This window comes from Leuciscus leuciscus, assembly GCF_965113295.1.
Source record: "Leuciscus leuciscus genome assembly, chromosome: 16".
Classification (NCBI taxonomy): Eukaryota; Metazoa; Chordata; class Actinopteri; order Cypriniformes; family Leuciscidae; genus Leuciscus; species Leuciscus leuciscus.
This window is the reverse complement of record NC_138740.1, coordinates 13,912,576-13,934,971: the sequence shown is the minus strand read 5'-3', so window position 1 is coordinate 13,934,971 and position 22,396 is coordinate 13,912,576. Positions and strand designations below refer to the sequence as shown.

At 36.5% G+C, this 22,396-nt stretch overlaps 1 protein-coding gene and 1 long non-coding RNA gene across 4 annotated transcripts in view; one reads left to right on the top strand and one right to left on the bottom strand.

The window, feature by feature from the left end:
* Window positions 1-22,396, top strand: part of LOC309478043 — a 384,226-nt gene that overhangs the window by 238,191 nt on the left and 123,639 nt on the right. The window lies entirely within an intron of this gene.
* The window catches only part of sgcd (sarcoglycan, delta (dystrophin-associated glycoprotein)), a 276,212-nt gene that overhangs the window by 222,434 nt on the left and 31,382 nt on the right, over window positions 1-22,396 (bottom strand). Inside the window, exon 1 of one of the 3 annotated variants that reach the window (XM_082141407.1) lies at window positions 438-618. The exons of the other annotated variants lie outside the window; for them this stretch is intronic. Within the exon in view, the coding sequence (XP_081997533.1) occupies window positions 438-575 (138 nt within the window). The 5' untranslated portion in view covers window positions 576-618. Of the gene's footprint in view, window positions 1-437; window positions 619-22,396 lie in introns of those variants that run through there. 3 annotated transcript variants of the gene reach the window in all.

Sequence of the window (22,396 nt, the reverse complement as noted above, 5' to 3'; positions counted from 1 at the left end):
AAATTTTAAGGCAACCAGGTAACTTACTTTTTTAAGTTAAACCAACAATAATGTTTTACAGTGTATTTCTACAATTTAAGTATAGTAAGAAAAAATAAATGGTTTGTCAAAGAGTATTATTACACAGAGTACATATGAACTGACTAAATTTGATTGCAAGTCTTGCTTAGAATCTTGTAGTTACAGACAAAAGAAATAAAAAAAGACAGCAAAAGGGTGGAGAATTTTGCATTATTGCATTCTGTAAACAGTAAGACAAAATGCCTCTGAATTAAGTGCTGTGACACTCCTCTAACTATATTTATATACTGTGTTGAGCACAGATATGTTTAACCAGTCATAGCTCACAACCCATGTCTAACAATTGCCCAGATGGTGACTACTATACCCGATCTTGCACAATAATTAAAACCAAAGTGAAAAACAGCCTCACTCACTCTTTCCCGCCTCCATGTTGGCCTTGGATGACCTAGTAGCCGTCCACCCAGCGCAGGGGGATCGCGAGGCAGTAATAGCCCACCTGTTCGTCCACACGACCCTTCCCTGTTAGACCCGAGGCCCTGTCGTCCTGCCATGTAATAAAACGCAGACAGAGGTTGGTGCTGTCTCCACTAAGGTCCTTCATTAAAACTCTGGAGTTGTTTGAAAGTCAACAAGTTTGGGGCCACAGAATGGTGGCTGGAGCTACAGAACGGCATCCGATTGGAAGACATCTAGGCTGGGGAGGAACAAACATCCCGGGTGAGGGGTTTACATGCCCCATAGGCCATACTCCAATCAAACGAAGTGTTATGGAGACAAAGGGTCTTTCCAACTCAAAGGGAATTGAATTAAAACAAGGCCAAGAGCAAGATCCCAGTGGGCTGTGGCATTTGAATAATATGGACTCACATCAACAAGCCTCAGTGTGCTGTGGGCCCACTGCTTGTTCTGTCAAAGGCTTTGTTGTGTGTATCCAAGTATCCAGGGTCATAGAGAACTCTGGGTAATTTCACACATTCAGAGCAGGAAAATATGGAGACATAAGAGATGACATAAACTGTGAATGGGCAAAACAAAATAATAAAAGGATTGCAAGGATTCTTTCATGAACAAAACAGACAGCATACTTTGCATTAAAGTGCCCTTGTTTCAGCAATTACATGTGTACTTGATATCAACACTTTTTCATTATTATTACACTGTAGATTAATATGTAAGATGAGAACATTTCAAAAAGTGACCAAAATGATGTACTGTAGATAGCAGTGTCCTGAATGCATTCTGTATGTCTGATTAGCATGTCCCGGACTCCCCTTCAAACATTCAGAAGAAAATTACACGGAAATCTGTTGAGGTTTCAGAATATCAACACACTTTGCAATAGTAACGGTATGTTTTTTGGAGGATGCCATTTGCAATAATGTGGGTGATATCAAGCAGAAAATTAGCTGGCCCCATCTGGCCCAAAGTCAATAGCCTCTGAAGTTTCCCTTCAGGGAACTTGCTGTTCAAATACAGTCATGAAACCCACAAGTTGTACCATCTCAGGTATTACAGTTTAATTCATGATAGATTTCACACCCTAATTCATCTCATCCTAATATTTGCATAAAATTTACAAGCAAAGTGGAGTGCTCTTCCTGGTTTGTTTAATGCTGACAGTACAAGGCGCTTAATACCTGTTGAAAAAAAACACTAAGCACTATGCAAACACCATGTTGAGCCACACAGTGCTGAATAAAACTCAGCTTTGGTGAAACAATAATGGCATAGATTACCCACCAAATGTCATACAAGCAGGCAGGGTTAGGATGCTATGAAGTGGGATCCACTGCCGGCTTGGCAAACAGAGGTGCGCTTCTCGGCTCGTTTGATAAATACGCATTTGCCAAATTGGATTTAGATAGGATGTTCTCTATCTAAGGTTCTACAGATGCTCATTTGCATGTAAGTTCAGTGTGGAGGCAACAGCATGGAAGGATGAGAGATTTCCCTCACAATAATGTAGAACCGGCCCTCCGCACCTGCAGTCACTTGCATTTTCATATATTTAAATCTGGCACAAACGCTCTTCCTCCTAAACTGAAAATATTGCCCAAAGGTAACAGATATGACAGGTAAACTTAGATGTTAACCTTCTGAAGCATCACTTGCCAGAGATTTTGGATAGGTACTGTTAAAAAAAATAAAGTAATCAAAAAAGATATTAAAAAAATACATCTGTAAGAGGTTTGAATTGAACACTTTGAATTGAATTACTGATAGAGAAAACTAAGTTGAAACTCTGAAAACCTCTGAAAACAAAGATGATGATGAACCATTTTTACATTACAGAAAACAAGCCATGTGAATAAGCACTGTGATGTTAAACATATGTTTTATTTGATAAGTATCCAATGCTATATGTTAACTCTGTCTCATGAGAAAACAACTATTTTATGAGGTGGTGATTTTGAATGAATTTGTGCATGTGATTAGCCTGGAAATCCAGACCCAAAATCTGAAAGATTAAGGGTCTGGCATCGACTAATATAATTTCACCCAGCTCGAGGGGTGGCACCAAGCATGCATTTGAAAATCTCACTGCACGCAATTGTATAACACTACGATTAATCACAGCAATACACGGGGTGACGTATCCAGAGCCCCATACGCTTAGCTACCAGCGGAGCTAACTGGTAGATTAGACATTTGCCATATCCGGTCGGCAAAACAGCAAAAACGTCCTTCATGCAAAGGAACGATTCGAGCGCCATCTTCTGTTCCTGTTTTAGATAAAAAGCCAAGTCTAACTTGTTCATTGTAGCGGCCAAAGCCGTTTCAAACAACTGGTGTTCATCCATAGCCATCTTGCAAAGTTTACTAATGACTTCGACATCACAGCGTCTGAGGAATCGTATCCCATTCCTTATGAGCAATGTTCTCCAGTTCAGTAATATTCTTGGGTTTGTGTCCTGCAACCGCCTTCTTCAAATTCAACCAGAGATTTGCTATGAGGTTCAAGTCAGGTTACTGTGATGGCCACTGTAGAATCTTAGTGGAATTTGAGGTATGCTTGGGATCATTGTCTTGTTGGAAGGTCCAATGACACCCAAGATTCAGCTTCCTCACTGACGGCATGATGTTTTCTCCTAGGATTTCCTGATACTTCAATGAATCCACCTTTCCTTCCACATGCTGCAGGTTTCCAGTGCCAGAGGATGCAAAGCAGCCCCAGAGCATCAGCGAGCACCACCATGCTTAACTGTTGGCAGAGGGTTCTTTTCAGCATATGCTTCATACTTTTTCCTCCAAACATACCGCTGATCCATAGGGCCGAAAAGTTCCAGTTTTTTTTTTTCATCGCTCCACAGAACAGAATCCCCAAACTTCTGTGGCTTATTTAAATCATTTTGAGCAAACTGGAGCCGATGTTTCTCGTGCTTTTGGGTAAGTAGTGGTGTACTGTACGTCTTGGAGTTCTGGCATGGAAACCACCTGTGTGTGCCTTTTGTATGCTCCTTACTGTGCAAACTGAAACCTCAGTACCTGTTGCCAAGTCTTGCTGCAGGTCTTTTATAGTCACTCACAGGTCTTTCTGAAACTGCCTTCTCAGAAATCTGGTTGCAGCCATTGATAGCTTCATTTTTCTGCCCCGTCCAGGTAGTGTAACAACTGTTCCTTTAACTTTGAACTTGGGAACTATGCTTCCAACGGTGTCTCTTGGAACATTTAGTGCCTTCGCTATCTTTTTGTATCCTGTTCCTTCTTTGTGAAGGGTGATGATATATTCTCTTGACTTAGCCTTAGCCATATTTCTAACAAGCAGTCAAACGTGAAACTCAACAAACCTAGCCAGTTCAGATATTTCACGTGTTCTATCTCAAGCACATCTGGTGCAACTAATGAAGCCCTTGATTCCTTACATCAGGTTTGCTTGAGACCACACCTGTTTTGCAGATTTGTGCTGTTGTAAGGGATGTTATCTGTTAGATAGATCTGATAGATATGTTAGATAGATAATAAATCTGCTATTCAGGGGGTTGAATTTTTTCAGACAGGTTGATTTTTAAACTGTGCCGCACAGGTACCTCCACCGGATCTGCAGGAACATGCATTTTCTGCATTTGACACCTAAGTGATGAGACCATAACTTGTAAAAACCATGTTATATTTCCTTGCATGTTTGTCATCAAATGATCAAGAAAGCACTGGTGTCTAATTTGAATATGCTCTGTATATGATTATTTGCTATATTGGGTAACTATGGGGGCTTTGCCTGAGGGTGTAGGAGTGAATCAAAGAACTTTAGAGTTTGTTTACGGCAATTTAATGAACTTCAGATTATGTTGAGAGAATAAGAGATATCCTAACTTCAATTATTCTATACAATACATGATTTCACTGTACTGCAATGTGTGTGTTCATAAAATAATCAATTTTGGTGAATTCCTCTTGTTCATGTAATACTATTGTTATTATACTTTTCTTTTCCTCTGACATAGTAGGTGACTTTCGTTGCATATTCATTTTACCTGAATATTTTCACCCGGCATTGATGTTCACCAGAAAAGACATGGATTTAAAGAAGCATAAAAAAAACTCTGACAATGAAGCTGAGACTGGCTTTACAGTACAACAACATCCAGAGCCTGCTCTAAAAGATAGCTCAAATATACTTTCAAAGACAAACATTCATCAAAACTGAAGGAGATTGAAAGGGCTGAGATGAAATACAATATATATAGTCAAGGGATTAATTGATGAAATCATTCTAAAATTGCTGCTTTTGAAAAACTAAATCGAATTTCTTTTTGATGCTAAAAGTGTGTCTAGTGCTGCAAAATATGTTATTTATGTCAGTTATATGTTGCTTTATATATCAGTTAGAAGTTATATGATTTTTAAACCACAAATGTTTTATATCATGATATGAGGATGAGTAACTTGCAAGGTTGACTGCAATAATCGACCTTCAGATTGTGGAAGACTTCACAAACCAACTTAACTTTTTTACACTGCAATTTAAGGCCCAGTTGACTGATGCATTGCCTGCAGGAAAATCTGAAATCATATACCAACATATTCAAACGACTTAAGACTTATTCACCCACTGCAACACAATATGCTGCACCAGAAGAAAATTAAGTTGAAAGTAAAGAATTTAAAACTTATAGAATATATTCATGTTTATTGGTAATATTATTACACATTAATATGTCAAATTAATTGGATTTATTTTTTATTACTTAATGAATTCATTGATTATATAATTTTGTACGGTATATATGTAACAATCAACTCAAATTATTGGAACCCTACATGAAAATTAACTAAAATGATTAGATTAAAACAAAAACAAACAAAAAACACATGCAATAAACAAATATTTTGTGCTTAAATTAAAGGATGCACTACACATATATATATATATAGAGAGAGAGAGATTTTTTTATCACAATTTTCTGTGTTAACTCTATTTGTTTAGAACACACTGATTTCATAAATATTTAACCCCAATCATCAGAATTTCTAGAAGAATCACAATCTCGAAATTATTAAGCAGGACAATGTTTTATTTTTTATTTTAAATAAAAAAATAAAAAAATTATAATGTTGATGATAATAAGAAATGTCTCTTGAGCAGCAAATCAGCATATTAAAATGATTGCTAAAGGATCACGTGACACTGAAGACTGGAGTAATGATGCAATTTTACCAAATACAATTTTATTTGGTATTTTTACATTAGCAATGTAATTTTCTATGTATCAGTCTCATCAAGTTAGTGTTTTTAAGAATTTGTACATTTATTCGAAAATAATAACGAAAGGCAGTGACAATTTAAACAATACATTTTATTTGTGAACCGATGTTCAGCTGTTCTTTTTAATAGTCAACTTATTTTCGGATCATCAATCATCAAGCTCGGTAAACATTGGCCACAGACACAGTACCTTTAATTTCATCAAGCTGATTGAGATTGGCCACAAAAACAAAACAAAAAAAAAACATAGTTTTCAAGCCTTTCAAGTTTGATTCTGATGTGACATAAAGCTGATATCTATGTGGCTGAGTTGTTTACTTACTTTTTAATTAGTCTTTCCATCAATGGCATCATTTTGCTCATTTGTGAACGTGCAAGAAAACAAGAGGCAGGATTAATCGCACTTATCAATCAGATCCAATCATAGCGCGATGGAGGCATTGCCTCCTCTCACATGACAACCCCCCATTCATACTCAATTACTACACTTTTTAATGTATTATTTTGAAATATTTGAGCTTTTTTTAATTGTGTTTTTTTGCACAATCAAGATGATGTCTACCACCGTCTGCCAAACAAGTCACACCTCATTTGCATCTGGTCAGCCTCCCGTGTCCATTTGACTCACATGTGCAGTGACCTGAATGGAATTTAACTGGTGCTAAAACATTCCATCTGTCTTATTAATTATGTGAGTCTCCCCATCCCACCTCCATTTTGTCCAAAACTGAGTGATTATTAACTGAACAATTTCCGATGGTCTACATAAGTCTGCCCAAAGTGCTAGGGTTAATTGAATCCAATTAGTAATGAGATGCGTACAAATGGATTGTCTTCATAGGGGGTGTCTTTGCTGTTTGAGTGTGAACCATCGTTAACAGGCTTAAACAACCAAAAGATAAAGCCCTTTTTAAACAGTAGTTGGTCCTCACAACCAAAAACACAAATTGCCTTGTGCAGTCTTTCCTTTTTTCGTGGTTGATCTGTCAAAGTACATCAGTTTTCAGCCTTTTCTTCTTCAACAACCAAAGTTATCACCTTAAAATAAATTGGTGGGATAAAACGATTATGCTCCCTTGGGTTTCTGGTGTTCCCAGCACCCAGGCACGTTTGATCTGGAATAAAGCTTCAGCGAAATGGGAAGCACCCCAACTGTACACTGGTAAGGGAGAAAGACAGTTGTTTAAATGAGGTTTCTTATCAACCAGCTGTTTATTCAGTCTGCCTGGAGCCTACGGGGACCCTGATAATTCCACCCTTGCGGAAAAGATGTTATTTACGGAGCCATATGGGGAGCACGGCCCTCAGGACTACCTTATCGGGTGACAGGGTTATAGCGGCATAACCGCAATCACAAAAAGCTGTTAACCTTGCCCATGCTCACTGAACTTCCTTTAAGAGAGATGGAGACATGGAATAAATTGGTTTAATTATGGATCGCAATCACAAAATTACAGTATTTACATTGTGCTGATTACTGTAATAAATGTCTAATGGCAGGAATCCATCGATGATTAGAGTAATGCTTGCACAAAACAATCACCGTATACACAGAAAAACAAGCCAGCAATTACATATATGAAGAGCAGTGATGTCAAATACATTTGATGAAATTACACTAAATGAAAGGATTTGATTCACAGCCTTTAAATTAACTGCAAGATGACCCTTACTTTGATATTTTGTTGACTAATACACTATAATTTAGATTTATATGCCCAAATAATATTAGGGGGTTATTGTATGTCAAGCTGTATATGGGTGAATGACAAAAAGAGTGTCCATGATAAATAAAAATAGGAAAAGGGGGGTTATTATTATTATCATCATAATAACTGATGACATAAATTTCATCCGTTATTATTCAGTTATTCTTCAGTTATTCTTAAGTTATTATCCATACATTTAAATAAAGGTTTTTTTTGGGAGGCACACCACATGATGATATACAATCTGAACTAACCGTGATGTATCATAAAAAGGTCAAATTATATGATTTTTTTTAAAGACATTTTTTTTTAGAGACGGTTTTATCACCATGTTTGTCCTTAATCCCTTAATATATATATATATATAAAATCTATTTTAATATAGAAATGACAAATGTGCATGTCCTAGAAGATACATATTCAAGTCATAGTATATATATGAAGTGATTTTTTAAAATCATATTTGTGAATAAATTCGGACCAAAAAAATTGTGGTGTGCAAGAACTACAAGGGCAGTGACATGAACCCAAGGATTCCAGTTAATATTTTATCATGTCTTTGATCATGTGCCAACTTTGCAAGCCCAATTTCTGTAGCTCTTTATATTCTCCTATGAGCAGTGATATAATGAAATAATAATGTTGAATGCTAAAAGACACAAAAATACCTCACCCCTTACCAACACCCCTCATAATAATTTTTAAAACAGTCTCAACTCCCAAAATCTAATGACCCATGACGGAACTCTGGTGCACGCCAGCAGCTAAATCCAGACCCTGCTTTTGGCAGTGTCTTGAAATAACCGCTGTCACTGACGGAGTGGGCCAGGTGGCACCATCTGGAATAGATGTCACTGTTGATTGATAAAGTGCCGCTGGTGTTTCCGGACCAGCACTTCACTCCTGCCCCCTGCAAACTCCTGTTCTGACCATCACAGGGTCAGCCAGGTCAGCCCAACCAGCACAACATTAGCTTCAATACACCAGCATGAAGATACTGTGATTGGCCTGTTGGGGATGTACATCTAATGTACAGTGCCAGCATGAGCAAAATAATGACAGAAGACAATGAGGCATTAAAATGTAATTTGGAAGAAACCGCTGTGTGATCGTAGGAATCCAGTTTAGCCCAGTTATGATGACACATTGTTCCTTTCTCCACTTTGGTGGTTTAAATAGTTTAGCGTCCATTAAGAAAAAATGTCAAATGTCAAAACCTCAGAATGTGGCAACTGATCAATCAGGATTAAGTATTCCAAAGAGCCATGTAATAATGAGTTAAATGAAAATTGATGTTGATATAGTATATCAATGATACCAAAATGACATTCACTCCTTTTTTAATGCATTATCACTCAATGGAAAGTGTTAGGGCCTTTTTCAGCTGATGTGAAATTCTTTATCATAAGCTCTGTGCTGGAGGACATTTCATAGCCTTTTATTTAATTAAATGCTTGCCAAAACTCTCCTAAAAAACAAAGCAGAAGAACACATTTTAGAGGAGACGTTCCAATCATTACACCTGATGAATGTAGCATCAACCTGAGATGAATTCTGATTGGTTGGTCAAAGCCCAAATGCCTCCGAGGCAAATGAAATCGATCCTGTTTTTTCAGGTCATCTCCTCAATCAATCAGAAGTGATAGGCTCAGTAAAATCAATATCAACTTCAAAAGCGTACACTACATCCTTTGTCAAAATACAGGGACCATTTGCACTACAACGCTAAATAACAGCGGAGATAAAACGGGATCCAGCAGTGTTTATTTAGAAATAAACTAAAATCTTCACAAAACAGAATATCAGGAACAGGAACCAGAAAAAGAACAACCAACTGAACACGACATAGAACTGAAATAAACACAGGACTTAAATAGACAGCAAATGAGAGGGGCTAATGAACTAAACTCACCTGAACAGAACGAAACCAATCAGTGACCAAAGTGACAAACAGGCTGGGAAAGTAAGGGTGTACACGGTGCGAGTTCGGATACTTGGGAGGTCGTGAGATACTGTACACATTACGAGTCAGTTAACTTGATAATCGCGTCAAAGCAGCTGGTACACAGCACAAGTGTCCTGCACGAATTTTATCTAAGAGGGTAATCCAGCACCCGGAAAGCGTACCTTCTATGGGGGCATCCATTGGCTAACAAGCCATCACCTGCTGTTAGCATTCCATTGACTCCCATTCATTTTGGCGTCACTTTGACACAGAATAACTTTACATCTGAGGCGTTTAAAGACTCCATTTGTCCATTGTTTATTTCTAAGGAAACACGACAATGTATAAAAGGCTCCATTACCTTGTATCTTACGATATGGCCCTGTAGAAGCCGTTTTTGTAAAAATAGGCTAACGATTGCGTCATAACCACGTGACTCTCTGTCGCACAGTAGAGAGATTACCGTATAGACAGGAGGAGAAGCTCGTAGGCAATCGGGGGGACGTGGAGGCATGAAGTCCGATAAAGTCAAGGGAGAAGCCCATAGAGAGTCATAAAGTTGCTCCTGCTCCTAGCTCATGGAAAGCTCCTACTCACGCTCTCCGTCTCTGCAAGATTCGGAAGGGAATGATTCAGATTTCTCTTGGCACAGCTACTAGAAGACTTACAACTGTCAGACACATCACATCTACGTCATCAAGCTCAGTTTGAGTCTGCGCAGTACGCTCAGCCATCAGGAAGTGAGTGCTTCTAATTTACTTCACTTTTCTCCTTTGAAGTCTATGGGCTCGCTGTGTCCATTTCTTTTACTGTCTATGATTTTAGACAGCCTGCTAATTAACAAACTGAAAACCAACCTAGAAACACAGACATGAACAGAACAGATAAAAGACAAACTCTAAACGTGAACAAACAAACTCAAAACATGACAAATATTTGCCATATATATAATTTAATGTTTTTTCCACATTTGACCAGTTAGTTTTTATTTTTATATTATATTATATTATATTATATTATATTATATTATATTATATTATATTATATTATATTATATTATATTATATTATATTATTGTCAGCGTTCTGGAACCGTTCTTTATAGTTTCACAAGTGTTCTTTGTCTTTGTTTTCTGCCACTCATCTGTTTCCGTGGACACTAACCATTCATCTCAGCTGCTCATCATTTAGTCTGTCACCACTGTGTACTTAAGTTCCTCCTTGTTCACGCTTCAGTGGTCAGTTGTTATTTGTGTTAGTGCACACTGTTACGCCTGCTGCTTTCTAGTTTAATAAACCTTGTTGTTATTTTATAATCCTGTTGTCCATCTTCATCTTCTTCAGACCCCGCGTGACTATTATATTATATTATATTATATTATATTATATTATATTATATTATATTATATTATATTATATTATATTATATTATATTATATTATATTATATTAGTTTAGTTTATATTAGTTTAGTTTATATTAGTTTAGTTTATATTAGTTTATATTAGTTTAAGCAGTAAAGAGAGTGCAAATGCTCCCTTTACACACAAACATGCACAAAAATGAAGAGAAAAAAATACACATTTTTGCTTTTTCTGAATATCAGTTTTTATTAAAAACGAATTATATGTTGCCACTGTGCAAGAGAGGGTTAAAATGTGGCAGTGTCAATTTATTGCATTAGTTTTTCACTGCAGGTTTCCTAAATATTAAACCCATGAAACACAGTGCTGTATACCAAAAGTTTTGATTAGTTTGCTTAAATTTCTGGAAATGCTTACCTCTCCAAGCTAAACTGAAGCAGGGGGATGCATTTTTCCTCAAATCCATAACCACACAAATAAAACAGGACCTTATTGGTATGCAGACTTTTTTTTATGAACACTTTCCAACTTCAGATATCCAATCTACTAAAAAGCAATGTGGCTACGACCAGCCAAGCGGCTCACAGCACTACCTCATCTTAACATGGAATTTTTATTTTTTATTTAAAAGTGAAGTGAAAATTAATTTGAGCCTCAAAGATGGAGTTACCACTCATTTATAAATGTCACTACGTACAGTATGCGGGTTGTCCGGTGTACCGCTTTATCTCGTTCCAGAGTGGGAGCACAATAACACATCGTCCAGAAGCCAATGATTCACAAATTACATTATCATGCTGGGAACAAAACTGGAGGAGAAAGCAAACATAACAAAATAAAAATACAAATAAAAACTCATAAATGATACAAATTAAGAAGAAGTCACAAAACAAAATAATATGATGCATGTTGGTTGCATTCTGCCATTTAGAGATGTTGCTATTTAAATGAAATCACACCAAGCCTGAAATATTATAATATAATACAAGTTGGTATGTATATAGTTTAAAGGTCACCTAACTCAAACAGAACTGGGATTATTTATTTTCTATCAATCAATGTTTAAATGACATGACTGGAGAGCCATTCACTACATATTCATAAGTAATAAATTCAAACAGCCAGGGCAGTGATTGACAGGTGAGATGTATGAGGGGTGTTTCTGAGCCATTGTTTCATAATACCTCCCAAGTTCCATTCAGACAACACAATATTCCTTCAGTTAATTGCTTGTCAGGAAAGAACGCAGGTTTGAGACAGTGATATAATGCCTTTGCTTTGTTGACTGGCAACAATATCTGTCTGAAAACTCGCTAATGAAACAGATGCGGGGAAACTTCCAATTCAGGAATGATGACTTTGCCACTCATTTTTAAATTCACTTACATGAACAAGTTCGGATAAACTGTGGTATAGAAAATTGGCAAGTTTAAGCCAATAGTTGCTGGCGCTCTTTGGGATAAACACCTGTGGAATATTGTTTGCAGATGGTGCTAATAAAACAAATTTAAATGACAAAATTATGTATGTTGTAACTTATGTTTAGAAGTCAGAAATAGAGCCATCAAGCAAATTCATAACTGCTAGTGAACATATTAAATTTGCTTTGATGCCTCTAGTTTAGTGTGATCTCTCTGTAATTACTATAGAATTTGCCTCACACTGTACCTTATAATTCACAGCTTGTGATTAGATTGCTGTGCAAATTGACATGAACAGCTGTGTTCTGTTACATAACAAACATATGGCCTTCCAAAGACCAAAAAAAAAAAAAAGAAAAAAAAAAAAAGAGAAAAGCTTATGAAAAGTCAGATCTATACTATTATAAACCAGATGAGCAAATCTGAATTGAGGACTTCAGCAAAAATCGAGAAAATACAATTATTGTTATGTTTTAATGATGTAAGAACAATCACAGATATATTCCAGCATAAAAATAAGATGTGTGACGCAGAACGTCAAAACGAGGAGACATTAATGAATACTGAGATATTAACACAACACAACTACCGTTAACGCAAGGTACAGAACTAAGGGTACGTTTACGCAACAACGATGTGCTAAAAACTGAAACGTTTTTTTCTTTGTACAGATGACAACGTCATCAAAACGATTCCCGTTCCTACGGTGGCCCAGTAGTGCACAACACAATGAAATTTAAAAAGCAAACATAAGTTCACAATGAAATCAAGCTTTAACACAACAAAATCAAGCCAAAACAAAACGTAAACAAGCCACAACACAAAGAAATCAAGCCTCAACACAACGAAAATGCTCCTGACCACTAGGGGGCTCTCAGTTACTAAAGTTAGTTTCCCTTGCCACTGTACTATAGAGTCGGCAATCTTACGAAGATATCAATACCACGATTAGTTTTAACAGTATGTAACCATTGTATATCGACATGAAAAATGTATTCAAAATCACCTATGTGCATTATAGCTGCATATTAATACTCAAGAAGGACGCCTGTTTTACACATACAGTTTGCGTATAAACTCTGTGTATAAAATGCGTCTTCCGTTTTTAGTTTAAAACGATGTAGTGTAAACGGCCCCTAAGAAAACAGAAAGCTTAAATACGCTGAGATGATCTGGTAACACTTTACAATACGGGTGCACTAATCTGCATTAATTCATGCTTAACTAATGTTAGCCCAACTCACCCATCCTTCAAACACATTCTTTGACATTACATTCACAGCATGTGCAAACTGTCAAAACCCATAAATGGCATATTACTTAACAATTAGTTAATAGTCATGTGCCTCAACAAGTAAAGTCATAACATAATGATACATTTGCAAATCATTAGTTAATGATTAATTAAAGCAGACAACTGGAAGTTGAAGTACATTGCTTTGACCAATTGTGGTAATTAACGCATTAATTTAAACTTTTAGTTAATAAAATAAGTTATAAAGTAATTAATACATTATGACACAATTAATTAATAACAATTCATATATTACTTACAGTAATCTATAGTAATTAGTTCAAACTACAATCCGGCCTCTAGCTCATAAATGCCAGAGGAGAACTGGCCCCCGACTGAGCCTGGGTTCTCCCAAGGTTTTTTTTCTCCATTAGGTCACCTGATGGAGTTTTAGGACACCATTAGGTCACCTGATGGAGTTTTTCGGTTCCTTGCCACTGTTGCCTTTGGCTTGCTCAGTTGGGGATATTTTGGGGATATTTTATTTTATTTTATCAATCAATAAATTCCTCTTGAAACAAACTTTGTTGTATTATTTTAATTTAATACTGTGAAGCTGCTTTGATACAATCTGTATTGTGAAAAGCGCTATACAAATAAACTTGACTTGACTTGACTATTAATCATTTAGAATCTTTATTAGTTACTGCAGTAATCATTAATTAATATTTTAGTTCTTCATGAGTCATACATTAACACATGATTATCTGTGCATTAGTTACGCATGAATCAATGCTTATTAGTGCACCCGTATTGTAAAGTGTTACCGATGATCTTTAATGGAAACAAGGAACAGGTGAGAACTAATTAGTATCCATAGAAACCAAGGAACTAGAACTCAGGTAAAACAGAGACAGCAAGTGATAACCATGAACTAGAAACCAAACAGAACATGACAACGAAACTATGAAACTAAAGATATGATCATGACAAAAAAGTCATGTGTATCTTATGCTGTTGTGCTAAAAATAAATAATATATTTAAAAGGCGCTTAGATAATTGTCCAGAAATATTTATTTATTCTCTTTTACACTGCTTAATCAATAAATTAAAAATGTTAAAAATAATGTCTAAACAATACTGTCAAGCATAACTTCTATACAGTAACTTCTATACTGTAATTCAGAAATGTCTTCCTTTTAGCCTCAAAGTGCTTATGCATTGTCGAAGTCATTAATCTTTCACGTCTTTATTAAGCATCACAGATATTATTTATTAAATCCTGCTGAATAAAAGTGATAAATGTGTCCGGATGAACTGGTGAGCACTTAGCGTCTCTGTTTGTACATTCTGAGCAGAGAAGACGACAGCTCACTAATGCAAAGACCGTGTTTCTCCTTTGGAATCCAGGAAGTAAAACTTGACCTTCTCAGATGGATCTTGTTAGGTCATTTGTTGATGTAACTGTTTCTATGCACTTCAAAAGCACCCGTGATATCTGCAATTATTCCGAAGCTATTCTCAACTACTGAGCATTCTGGGATTTCTTACATCAGTAGCCCATCATTGCACCTAATGTTCATTCATTTCGGTCACAGTTACGATGACGCCAAAAATGCCTGGTTATTAATCTGAAAACTAATCGCCAGCTTCAATAAACAATGTTGCAGCAATCTGTCCTTTTCAATTTCATTAAGTACCGTATTCGTATAACAATTAGAATCATGCCTTAGCTCGTATACTGATAAATGCCTCAAAACATAAAACATAATAAAAGTCAACGGGGTCCAAAACGGTTTTAGATCCCAATGACTTTTATTGTATGGGGGGGAAAAAATGATTAGAAGTTCTACAAAATATCTTATTTTGTGTTCAACGGTGCAAAGAAAGTAATAGAGGTTTGAAATGACATGGTGGGGTAGGGTGACCACCTGTTTATTTCTCTGTTGCAGGACAGTAGATGTGATTTTGCGGGACAATGCGGGATGTGTGCGTAATATTATTCCAGTAAATATTGATTTACAATAGCTGGGAAGCCTATTTGCCGTCAAACTGGATGATATTGTTTTAAATCGCCAAATGAGCTTCGTTCATTTTGTCACGGCACTCAATTTGCCCATGTTCAAGTGATACAGTGTGATTTACTCTATACAGGACCTATTCGGTCTACTAAATATAATGGACTGAAAAACAGGATAGTAGATCAAAAATGTTATGCTAAAATACATTTCTTTAAGTAGCGACTAGTTTATTTCCCTTTAGACTATGCAAAATAATAAATCCGGATTCAGAAAAAACCGGATTCAGTGCATCTTGAACTTGTATTTTTTGTTGGATCTTGTAGGTTTAATCAGGATGTTGTCCAGTACATGTCTAGAAAATGTCCTGGCTTTTTAAAAAAAATTTTATGAGGTCCACACTGGTTCCTTTGCTCCATTCACATTCATCATCAGCGAAAAAAAAAAAAACTTTGAATGCATTGGTTGATTATTTTCTCGCTCTAGCTAGAACATAATGGCTGTGCAAATGGATTTTAAAATGGCAATCTCATTTTTCAGTATTATAGACTTATTGTTGTATTGTTATTTCAGGGAAGAATACAGACAATTCAAATGCGGGACACTGCTGACGTCTTGCATGACGCGGGACAAAGCTCCCAATTTTGTGACTCCCGCAAAATGCAGGACAGGTGGTCACCCTATGATGGAGGGTGAGACATGAGGGAATCTGACTCGTCTGGATGATGCCATGCACTGCCACATTCAGTAGCATACGAGTACATTTCTGACTATCAAAAATGAAATGCCCAGTGAGTGGCGCTTAAAGGTTAATGCTCGATTGCGTTTGAGAATAACACACAACCTACATTAAACCCTACCCCAAAACCCAACTGATAGTGTTAACAAGAGCAAACGTGAGATAGAAATGCATTTGCTGAAGCAACCATGCCATTTTTGCTTCTGCAAGTCTTTGAGTTCTTTTATCGTGTCTTGTTTCTCACAGTACTCGTACCAAAACGCTCTGCATTGTAAGTGCAGTGCTGTACCAGGCGAGATACTGAACAAGTTTACTACATCAGAACCGACAGAACAGACCAAAATGTATTAGTTTACAAATCTTGTTTCATCAATAATCTGCTTCTGTAATCATAATTTGTGTGAAAAGGAATACAAGTTGGTGTTTTACTGCCTCTAGTGTTCATTTCAACTGGAAATTGCAGTTAATAATATGTACTGTATATGCACTGTTAATGCACTGTTAACTGTTAATACGTACATAATATGTACTGTTTTTGTGAGCATGTTGCGAAATTCAGTATATAGATACAATACAAAAATACAGAAAATCAAATAGGTTCAAACACTTTTCACAGCACTGTAACCTTAAAATCAGAGGGAACTGAAATGAAAGAAATGTTGTTCCAGGAATATGTTGTGCTTGTGCAAATCACGTTAAGCCCAATGCACAGCCGGAACATCTCTGCACATGGTTAGCTGTGTGCTGTAGCAAAGTAACACTAACATATGTAAAGACCAGATAAATTCCTAATTGAAATGCTAAACTATGTACCGTACCCCATTCGCAGGTGTGCATGTGGAAAGAGGAACCTAGCAAACATCTTGCTGTCTCCTTGACAGCATTTGTTCTTCTTCCACTTTGTCTATTCTGTCAGCCTTTGCCAAAATGTGTTTTCTTTCTTCACCCGCTCCATGAGCACACCAACAAACTTCCAATTAACTAACGAAAGGAAGGAGAATACCATCAATAAATCTAAAGAGAGCTGACAGCGAAATGTTTCAGAAATGTTTCTTCCCCTTCCTCTCAATTGCTGGGGTTCGTATTTTCTTTAACGCTATCCTCAATTATCTTCCACATAATTATTCTCCCTTCCACCACTTCTTTTCTTTTCTTTTCTTTTCTTTTCTTTTCTTTTCTTTTCTTTTCTTTTCTTTTCTTTTCTTTTCTTTTCTTTTCTTTTCTTTTCTCTCCCGGGGAAAGATGGATGCCAAATAAAAGCCATTATGACATTGCAGAGGAGAGGGGATTCTAATTATATGGCAACTGGGCACAATGGGTGTACGTTTAGCACACCTGTGTGAACCAGGGCGGTCGTTTTTAAATCCCATCTGCCCTTATCACCGACTTTCACGGTCATTAACACACACTGCATTCTGGGATGTGGAAGAGTCAATCAAGTGTCTTGTCGTAGGGAATGGACCTTATTCTATGTTACAGGTCGGGGTGGGATAACACAAATATCCTGCTAAATCTTCTTCTGCGGTATCAGACCTGACATCTTTGATTGATGATGTCACAATATCCATTTGTCACAGCGTGGTTGCAGCAAAGGATGAAAAACCAAAAAAGCAGGATCTATGCGGAGTAGTTGTTTTCATAATAACAAACTAAGGGGCTGTTTACACAACACCGTTTTCAACTAAAAGCTGAAAACTTTTTCTGTGTTTTGTCTGTTCATTTACACTGGGGGCCTAGAACCCCAAACTTTTGAAAACGGGATTCAAAGTACAAGTTATTGAAAATTATACCATTATTGTCTCTGTGTAAACTACAAAAAACATGCATGTGTATTACGTGTTCAGTCTATAGGCGCGTAGTGTTTCTTTACAAAGTGACATCGCCAACTACTGGCCTCGCAGCAGAATACAGCGTTGATCATTTTGACAACGTTGTCGTCTGTGCGCAAAAAAACGCAAAGGAAAAACGTTTCGGTTTTCAGTACATCGTTGTCGTGTAAACGTACCCTAAAATTAAAAGAACACTTCTCAGAAATAGCAAAACACAACCAGAACAACCATCTAACATTGACAATAATGGACAAAGGGCTACTGAAACTGAGGGCTATACATATAGAGATACACTAGTGCAAGAAACACTACGCGCCTTTAGGCTGAACACGCAATACGCATGCGCATGATGTCAATTTTCACAAATTTGCATTTTTGTCGTTTACATGGAGATGATAACGGTATCGTTTTTAAAAACTTGCACTTTGAAACACTTTTCAACAGTTTGCGTTTTCAAACCCCCAAAACGCTGTTTTCGTGTAAATGAACGGCCAAAAAATTTAATAAAAGTTGAAAACGGTGTCATGTAAACTGTCACGAACCGCTCCAAGACACGAAGGTTGAGATCCAAATGCAGCTTTATTGTATGGGGCAATCCAGAATCGTAATCAGATGTACAGGCAAGAGTCATACACAGACAGGCAGTCAAAACAAAGAAACAAACAAAGAAACAAAACAGGCAGGGACCAGAGGCAAGAGAGTAATCCAGGGAACAGGGCAAGATATCCAAAACCAAGAGACAAGAAAACCAGGAGAATGCTCAGAAATGCAGTGTAACACAAACAAGACTTCGCAGGGAATGAATGAATGTACAAGGTATAAATAGGCTGAGACTAACAGGGTAATAAGATACAGGTTACTTGGTTACTTTGACTAGTAACCAAAAGTCCAAATCATAGTCTCTGATGATTGTCTCAATTATCACCCCGCAAGAACAATTACAGTGCTTTACAACTATAGAACAAAAAGAGTTAAATAAACGTATCACTTCATCTAAAACAACAACATGTTTATTAGATCCTATACCAACTAAACTACTGAAAGAAGTGTTACCTGTAGTGGAAGAGCCTCTCCTCAATATTATTAACTCGTCTTTATCTCTAGGTCATGTTCCAAGAACATTTAAACTGGCAGTTATAAAACCTCTCATTACAGTAAGAAACCACAATTAGATCATAATAATCTAGCAAATTATAGACCCATTTCAAATCTTCCATTTATGTCTAAAATATTAGAAAAAGTGGTGTCCGCTCAACTGGGCTCTTTCTTGCAACAAAATGATATCTATGAAAAGTTTCAGTCTGGATTCAGACCGCATCATAGCACTGAAACCGCGCTCGTTAAAATCACAAATGATTTACTTTTAGCTTCTGACCAAGGCTGTATCTCAATACTAGTTTTACTTGATCTTAGTGCTGCGTTCGATACTATAGATCACACAATACTCTTAGATCGACTACAAAATGATACTGGTGTTCAAGGACAAGCACTAAGCTGGTTCAAATCATACCTATCTCACCGCTACCATTTTGTCTATTTAAATGGAGAAAAATCGATCATAACTCCAGTAAACTATGGAGTGCCGCAGGGATCTGTATTAGGCCCTCTGTTATTTTCAATATATATGATGCCACTTGGAAATATTATAAGGAAACATGGAATTAGTTTCCATTGTTATGCTGATGACACTCAAATATATATTTCATCAAGGCCGGATGAAAACGCTAAATTTTCCAAATTGACAGAGTGTGTTAAAGATATAAAAGATTGGATGACGCGTAATTTTCTTTTATTAAATCCAGACAAGACAGAGGTAATACTTATCGGTTCAAAAAACCGCCCACAAAACCTCGCACAATACAACTTTAACATCATAGGATGTCCTGTTACTTTATCCTCTACAGTAAAAGACCTGGGTGTTATACTCGATTGCAACCTGTCTTTTGAAAATCATATTTCATATGTTACAAAAACAGCCTTTTTCCACCTTAGAAACATTGCTAAGCTACGTAATATGCTATCAGTTTCTGATGCAGAAAAGTTAGTTCATGCATTCATGACCTCGAGACTGGATTACTGTAATGCCTTATTAGCTGGTTGTCCTGCATCCTCAATAAACAAGCTACAGTTAGTCCAAAATGCCGCCGCTAGAGTTCTTACGAAATCAAGAAAATATGATCATATAACACCGATTTTATCATCACTGCATTGGTTACCTATAAAGTTCCGTATTAATTACAAGGTATTGCTACTGACTTATAAAGCCCTAAACGGCTTAGCTCCAGTCTATTTAACGGATCTTCTATCACCCTATAATCCATCGCTCTCTTTAAGATCACTAAATTCAAGGCTTTTGGTCATACCTAGGATATCCAGAACCACCAAAGGAGGGAGAGCATTTTCACATTTGGCTCCAAAACTCTGGAATAGTCTTCCTGATACTGTTCGTTGCTCAGACTCGCTCTCCCAGTTTAAAACTAGATTAAAGTCGCATCTCTTCAGCCAGGCATTCATATAATCCCACAGTTCAAACTACAATCCGGCCTCTAGCTCATAAATGCCAGAGGAGAACTGGCCCCCGACTGAGCCTGGGTTCTCCCAAGGTTTTTTTTTTTTTTCTCCATTAGGTCACCTGATGGAGTTTTAGGACACCATTAGGTCACTTGATGGAGTTTTTCGGTTCCTTGCCACTGTTGCCTTTGGCTTGCTCAGTTGGGGATATTTTGGGGATATTTAATTTAATTTTATCAATCAATAAATTCCTCTTGAAACAAACTGTGTTGTATTATTTAAATTTAATACTGTGAAGCTGCTTTGATACAATCTGTATTGTGAAAAGCGCTATACAAATAAACTTGACTTGACATTTGTGTTGCTTTTTCACATTCTCAGCACTGTGTTGGTTCGTCACTTGGTAATATCTTGTCAAATCTGGGTCATGAATCAAAACCAGTGAAGAACCATTGCTTTACATCATTATAGAAATCTCCTCAACCACCAATGTGCAGCAACCACCTGGATTATAGCAGTAACATAGCAGTGTAGGATAAAAGATTTGCAATGCTATGCAAGTTATTTTCTTGAGCTGAGGTCCTTCAGGCCAGTGCGAGGGCCGAGGTGAAGAAGACATAAACTAAATTAGACAGTGGACAGAGGATATCCTTCACAAAGACAGACCTTCAGGACAGAGAGAGAATACAGAGGGAAGAAGAAAATAAAATGTGAGCTCCTCCGAAGGACAGGAAGGGAGATGAGAAGAAATCAAAAGGCTTAGGCCAAGAGCCAGAGAAACAGAGACGGAGGCTGTGAAAGCACGTCAGGGATAAAAGAAAAACATAATTTTCAAAATGTGACAACATATTCAGAAAAGAAAGATTCTTACACTCTCTGGGGTTCCTCAGTGCCTGAAACCTGCAGACACAATACCAAATACTGGGCTTTTTCATACCAACATCTCACACGTGCAGAAGACCGCAATCATTATTTTTGCAATCAATTTTCTTGATCAATTCTTTTGTCTTTTTTTCCAAGAGAAAATATCAAAGCATGCTTAAAGCAAGATAACTTTGACAATCTGAAAACCCGAAGCAAAATTGCATACTAAAATAGGTTTTGTTTTATAAGAATATAGAATTAAATTTATTTCTAAACTCATTAGCATTTTTTTTCTTATTTTAAGCATAAACCCAACTTGTTTTTTGTTATATTTTAAACATGAAATGTTAAATAATAATAATAATAATACATTTTAAATAAAATAAAATACTAATAGAAATAATTCCCTCAAGCAGATTTGGACAATGGATTTGAAAGGTATTTTTTTTTTATAAAAAAAAAAAAAAAAAAAAACTTTACAACTTTTTTGTTAACCAAAAAAAAAAAAAAAAAAAAAAAACCCTGCATGCATTAAACATGAAACTGCCACAAAATAGTAATGACATATTAACAGTGGACACTATTGCTGTTGATTTTTTTAAACAAATATTACCATAAATCTAAAATATAAACCAAGTAAACTGAAAAATAAATAAATAAATATTAAACTAACAATGATATAGTGAAAACTAACAAAAACTACACTAAACTGGAAAGACTATTTGAAAATAAAATACAAATAAGAACTAAATGAAAACTATAACGACCCTGATCCAGACCTTTTGATTCAAGACAGACTTGTTTCTGCAGTTTTTATTCAAATGCTAAGACCAAATAAATCAACGGCTGCATAACATAATGTAATGGATGTCAGTCCAACAAAACCATGTGTGCCTTCAATTAAGACAATCACTGCATCCGAAATCAAACACGTCCCTATACTACACAGTAAGGGTGTATTGGAACATCTCAATGGCAGAGAGTGTCCCAATTACCCTGAAGTCACCCTATGCGAAAAACAGTGTGTCAAAAGAA